Here is a 6611-nt window from a genome sequence, read left to right on the forward strand (position 1 = left end):
TAATAGTATGAATAAATTATATTTTTACTCTAATTATTATATTTTTTCTTTTTCTTTTCATTTTTTTTTTGTTCTTTCTCATTTCTTGGCTACAGAAAACGCCCAAGCAGAGCCAATGGATTTAGACATAATTGAGCTCATTTGAGCAGCAAGGCGTCTTAAAGTTGATGGAAACAACAAGATCCAACCAAAACAAAGTTTATCAATGACAAATATAGGTGAGAAGTAGTAGATTCGAGAGAGATATAACAGATCTCAATTAAGTTAACAGTGAGCAAGGTGACAACATTCAAAAGTTTTACATAGGGTTAAAAATGCAACAATGAAAAAGGTTTAATCATATAATTACAAAAAGTTAAAAGGTTAATTGATGGTGACAATACGAGAGAAATAACCTAATCACGACAACTTTATAATTTATAATTTTTAAAATTATTAAATAAGAGGGATAAATTAAAAAAAAAAAAAGGAGAAAATTATTGTTTAACTTCAGTAAAAATAGAGGTCAATTTTATCTTTTTACCAATTTCATACAAAATTCAATTAATTTTAGTAAAAAGAATAGGGAGTTTGAAACGGTATTACATCAAAGTTCAGGCGGGAAAATAGTTATTCGGCCTTTGCGTAATGATAAAAGCATGCATGATCATGTTCCATAATTCTCGTACATCTCTCTCTCTCTCTCTCTCTCTCTCTCTCTCTGTACCTCTGAAAAAGCTACCATTATCTTTCACAGTACAGTGTACAGATGACAAACAACAAATTATTTTAAAAAATATCAACAAAGGTTATTTTTGTCATTTCAATTTCTCCCCCTCAACCTTGTGAGTTATGTTTCAATGTTTTTGTCTGTGACCGCTTGAAAGACATCAGTACCAACTCAAATTATTTCCTTCTCTCTTCTTCTGTAAATTCTCCTGCCTTCTTCTTCTTCTTGTTTTTTGCTTTCTTTTCATTATTGCAATCTCCATTATCCACACTTCACCTCACATTTTCTTACACAATGTCAGGAGCTCTTTAGCACCATCAACACATTTCCCACTTCTCTCTTTCGCTTTATTTCTTCATAAACATCTTCCATATCTCACTTTACTTCCCTCCCTCCACCATGTCAACCAAATCCAAGTAAGTTTTCACTTACCCTTTTTGTCTTTATCTTCAATTTTTCTTCTTCTCTCTAGATCTGACTTTCCTTTTTTCATTTTTTTTCATCTGGGTTGTCTGGATTCCAAATTTTTGTGCTTAATTGCTGTAGGATCTGCAGTTGTCAAGTAGAAAATCTTTTATTTTTGTTACTTTTTCTACCCTTTTGAGAAGGGTTTTGAGTTACTTTCTCTTGTGGGTTTCACTCAGTTTTTCATTTTTATGTGAAATTTATTTTCATAGGTTGGATCTGTTTTGGTATATGTCTTGGAATTGGCAGTATTTAAATTATGATGATATCTATTACTATTATTATGCCCAAAATTTAGCATATATGAGATAGATCCATGTTTATTCTTTTACTGTGAGTAAATGTGTTGTTACTTTTTTACTGGACTTGTATTTTCATGCATGGCTTGGTTTGTATGCTTTGGGTTCTAGTTCGGTCATGTTTTGATGAACGAGTTATTGTGTTTTGAACTTTTGCAGATCTAGTTTACCTGAAACTCCTAGCAAACCTTCACCAGCTACTCCTAGAGTGAGTAAACTTAGCAGGGGAGTGGCTAAATCAGAATCTGATTCTCACTCTCCCCTGCAAAATTCTCGTCTTTCGGTTGATCGATCTCCCAGATCCACTAACTCGAAGCCAACAATTGACCGAAGATCACCAAAGGTTATTACTACGCCACCAGCCAAGGCTCGTACCCCACCTGAAGTAAGTTCTTGAAAATGCCAACGAAGTGTGGTATAGATTTTATTTTCAGTTTTGTTTCCAGTGTAAGTCATTGAGTTTTGCATCAACATAGAAAGTGAAAGGCTTGATTGTAGGTGTTGGATTTCTTTGTGATCTACCTTGGCAGTATGGAAAGTGAAAATTAAGTATGGTAACTTTTTTATTTTTGACAAATCTGGAATTGTACCCTTTTTTAGTTACATCCGGAACTGTGTCGGTTGCGATCTACCTTTGAGCATTATAGTCTGAAGCGGCTGCTAATAATACTTAACCTCCTGTGCTAGTGCTGGTCAGCCTGCGGCTTGGCATTGCACTTCTTCAAGATTAAGAGAATATAAAATCATTAGAAAACCAGATAACCATGAAATGTGCTTTCCATGCCTCATAAATTTTTGTTTTTGTTCGAAACTAGTGCAACAAGGCTTAATTGTGAAAATTGATATCTGCATTGTTTAACTGAATTTGCTTTCAGAAACCACAATCACGACTTGTGAAGGGATCCGAATTGCAGGCTCAGTTGAGTCTTGCTCAGGAAGATCTAAAGAAAGCAAAGGATCAGATGGCATTAATTGAAAAGGAGAAGATGCAAGCAATTGAGGAGCTGAAAGAAGCTCAGAGAGTAGCTGATGAGGCAAATGAGAAACTAAGGGAGGCTGTGGTGGCTCAAAAGCGAGCTGAGGAGGATTTTGAGATTGAGAAGTTCCGGGCTGTTGAAATGGAACAGGCGGGAATAGAGGCAGCCCAGAAAAAGGAAGAGGAATGGCAGAAAGAGATTGAAGCTGTGAGGAATCAACATGCTTTGGATGTTGCTGCTCTTCTGTCTACCACACAAGAGCTGCAAAGGATAAAGCAGGAACTGGCCATGACTTCTGATGCTAAGAACCAGGCATTGAGCCATGCTGATGATGCCACTAGGATTGCTGAGATCCATGCCGAGAAAGTGGAAATTCTCTCATCTGAGTTGTCCCGGTTGAAGGCATTACTTGATTCAAAGCGTGAATCAGAGACCATTGAAAATAAGATGTTGTTGAAGCTAGAAGAAGAGGTAAATTTTTTGAAAGAAAAACTTGAAAAATCAAAAAGCACTGAGGAAAAGCTGATGGAAAGAGAAGCTTCTATTGAAGAGCTTAACGTTGAGCTAGAGGCTGCTAAGATGGCCGAATCATATGCTCATAATTTAATGGAGGAATGGAAAGCCAGGATAGAAGAATTAGAAATGCAGGTTGAGGAGGCACTTAAATTGAAGAGATCAGCATCAGAATCTTTGGATTCAGTCATGAGGCAACTGGAGGAAAACAATGATTTGTTGCATGAAGCAGAATCTGAGATTGCTTCACTTAAAGAGAAGGCTGGGTTGTTGGAAATGACAATTGGAAGACAGAGAGGGGATCTAGAGGAATTGGATCGTTGTCTTGATATGGCGAAAAACGAAACTTCTGAAATGGGTAAGACAGTTGAATCTTTGAAGTCTGAGCTAGAAACCGTGAAGGAAGAGAAAGTTCAAGCTTTAAACAATGAGAAGCTTGCAGCTTCCAGTGTTCAGAACCTGCTAGAAGAGAAAAACAAGCTCATTAACGAGTTGGAGAATTCTCGGGAAGAAGAGGAGAAGAGCAAGAAGGCGATGGAAAGCTTAGCTTCAGCATTGCATGAAGTCTCTGCAGAAGCAAGGGAAGCCAAAGAAAAACTGTTATCCAGTCAAAATGAGCTTGAAAGTTATGAGGCCCAAATAGAAAATTTAAAGTTGGTCCTGAAAGCAACAAATGAGAAGCATGAAACCATGCTTGATGATGCTAAACATGAAATTGAGCTTCTTTCAAACACGATTCAACAGTCCAAGAATGAATTCGAGATGTCTAAAGCTGAGTGGGAGGAAAAAGAGGTTCATTTGTTGGATTGTGTAAAGAAATCAGAAGAAGAAAACTCTTCAATGGAAAAGGAACTAAATAGGTTGGTGAATCTGCTCAAACAAAATGAGGAAGAAGCTAGTGCCAAAAAGGAAGAAGAAGATCAGCTAAGGGAAGGCCTTAAAGAGGTTGAAGCTGAGGTGATTTATCTGCAGGAAACTCTTGGGCAAGCTAAGGCCGAGAGCATGAAACTGAAGGAGAGTTTGTTGGACAAAGAAACTGAGTTGCAGAGTGTAATTCAAGAAAACGAGGAACTCCGAGCTACAGAAGCTGTGTCTCTTAAGAAGGTTGAGGAATTGTCTAAGTTGCTTGAAGAAGCTTTGACCAAAAAGCAAACTGAGGAAAATGGTGAGCTTACAGATAGTGAGAAAGACTATGATCTCCTTCCAAAGGTTGTTGAATTCTCTGAAGAGAATGGACATGCTAGTGAAGACAAGTCTAAAATGGACCTTCCACCACTACCAACCAAGGAAGAGAAAAAAGAAGATCCTAAAGAAAAAAATAATGGCTTCAATGATGAGAATCTTGAAAAGGTTGCTGCCAAAGTTGAGAATGGCAATGGAAAGCCGAAAGAAGATGAGAGCAAAGAGAAAGAAGATGATTCAGTTGAAGTTGAGTTCAAGATGTGGGAGAGCTGCAAAATTGAAAAGGAGTTTTCTCCCGACAGAGAACTGGAGAAGGAATCATTTGAAGAGGAAGTGAATTCAAAGGTGGATGGCAGTGAAATTGATCAGATAAATGGACTATCGTCCACAGAACATGTTGAGGATGGTGCAACCTCACCAACAAGGCAGCTACAGCAGAAGAAGAAGAAACCTTTTATGAGGAAGTTTGGAAGCTTACTCAAGAAGAAGCCGACTAGCAACCAGAAGTAGAGGAAGTAACCACTTTAGCCTGACTAGCAGGCAGGTATATTGAGGACTATCATGCACTTAATTGTGTTTGCTTTATTGTTCTTTGCGTCTGATTTTCAGATAGTTTAAAAATGAGAAGGGTTGTATTATCTTAGTTTTTTTTTTTTTTTCCAGGGTTTTTTTGGTTTCCTTTTTCTGGGAGTATCTTGTATGTGATGGAGAATTTTTTATCCTTAATTCTTTTCCCCTGCCCTTCTTATCTAAACTTCATGAAAAGGAGTGGTATTGTGGTATAACTACAACATTGTATTTTGATTTGTTATCAGTTATTTTACATGGAAAACTTATATGTTAATCTTGCTAAGTGCTTAGAAACTCCATCATCATTGGATATGTTGGTGTTGATATTAATGCTTCCATATGAAAATGACTGTATTGCTATGTATCTCTGTTGTTAAATTACTCCCTGCAAATCAAAGTTTATTCATCTTTGAAAAATCATCTCAAATTAGTTCAGATTTAACTTGTTATTACATTGCAGTTATCCTGCAACACATGGCATGAGTCTAGCCTATTCAGTGTACTCAGTAGTCAGTACTATTGTTGTTTCTAGGGTTGCTTATTCAGTTGAAGACACCGCATTGAAGATTCCAAAACTTTGACAATATGTTTTTTTATTATCTGTGCTATTAACCATGTTTATCATTAGCAAGAACTAAAACAGATGCCCAACACATATCAGAATTACATGATAGCATCATTGTAGTCCATACTTCATAAGTGTAATGTTTCATGTTCTAAGTTGCTGTATTATAAGTTACATATTCTGTAACATCAATTGCACATGTTTATGACTAATTTGATTCTTCTTTTATCTTTAGTAATATGTCTGTCATGGGATTTTACTCTTTCCATGACTTTGATGTGCATAATCTAAAGCAAAAGAAAGGGCTAAACTTTAAGATCCACCAAGGAGGTTACAAGGGATTATTTTGACAAAAAACATTAAAGCTATAGGTTTAAATTAATGTCTCTGCTTTCTATGTTTGTTTTTTCGGGTTTTTAACCTCCATTTTTTATTTTAAAAAAAAAAAATGGCTGAACTTAGTTTTGTTTATAAAATGGTGTAAAATTTCACCCTTCTTTCTTCACCTATAATTTACTCTTCCCATTTTTGTAATGTTTATAACATATGACAAATCATAAGTTTTTATGTTAAACTCATTGTTTTCATGAGAAAAAAGGGTTTTAGTAGTGCCCCCAATATTAACAAATGTTGCAACAAAAGTAAAAATTCTCTAATTTTACTATATATTCAATTAACAATAAATTAGGAGAAAATACAACATCACAATTTCTTTATTTGTTTTAAATAATAATAAAATTATGTGTATTTATTTCGATTATATAAATATATATTCACTTATTTGTCTTATTATATAATTGGTTTATTTTAAATTAAAGATAAAATAACACTTAATCATGTAATGATATAGTTAAATATATGTATAATTATATACTTAAAATATATATACATAATATTACTATTTAAATAATAGAAATTGTTATAACAAATCATGCTTCTTGTGATGAAAGGGAGATTATATTATGTAAGAGCAAAGCGCATCGTTCCCCTTGAAGTTTGTCCCGATTATCGTTTTCATCCACTGAATGGAAAACTAGCAAACTCCTACCCAATTCTTAACTTTGATAACGGAAATTTAACGATGGAAAGGCAAAAATATTATTTTCCTTTTTTTTTTTAACCTTTTTCTGGGCTCTTGCTCTCTTTCATTCTCCTTCTCTCTTGATTTTCTTCTTCCTCCTTACATGTTTTTCTTCTGTATCTTTTCTCCTCCTGTCTCCTACCCAATTTGCTTCTCCTTCCTTACTCTCCTTTCCCTTTTCCTCCTCTCTCTTTTTCTCCTCTCTTTCTTTTCTCTTATTTTCTTCTCTTTCTCTTCCTTGCTTTTCTGT

At 35.2% G+C, this 6611-nt stretch overlaps 1 protein-coding gene across 1 annotated transcript; it reads left to right on the forward strand.

The window, feature by feature from the left end:
- The first annotated feature begins 753 nt into the window (after nucleotides 1-753).
- LOC123219940 (WEB family protein At3g02930, chloroplastic-like) lies at nucleotides 754-4998 on the forward strand. The gene is made up of 3 exons (XM_044641913.1): nucleotides 754-1125; nucleotides 1633-1858; nucleotides 2349-4998. Exons 1-3 carry the CDS (start codon nucleotides 1109-1111, stop codon nucleotides 4653-4655), a joined length of 2550 nt encoding a protein of 849 aa, XP_044497848.1. The 5' UTR covers nucleotides 754-1108; the 3' UTR covers nucleotides 4656-4998.
- Nucleotides 4999-6611: the final 1613 nt, after the last annotated feature.

Source organism: Mangifera indica, chromosome 7 (genome assembly GCF_011075055.1).
Source record: "Mangifera indica cultivar Alphonso chromosome 7, CATAS_Mindica_2.1, whole genome shotgun sequence".
Taxonomy (NCBI): Eukaryota; Viridiplantae; Streptophyta; class Magnoliopsida; order Sapindales; family Anacardiaceae; genus Mangifera; species Mangifera indica.

Coding starts and splice junctions, on each gene's coding strand:
- LOC123219940 (XM_044641913.1), top strand. Junction 1,859..2,348: donor AGGCTCGTACCCCACCTGAA/GTAAGTTCTTGA, acceptor ATTTGCTTTCAG/AAACCACAATCACGACTTGT.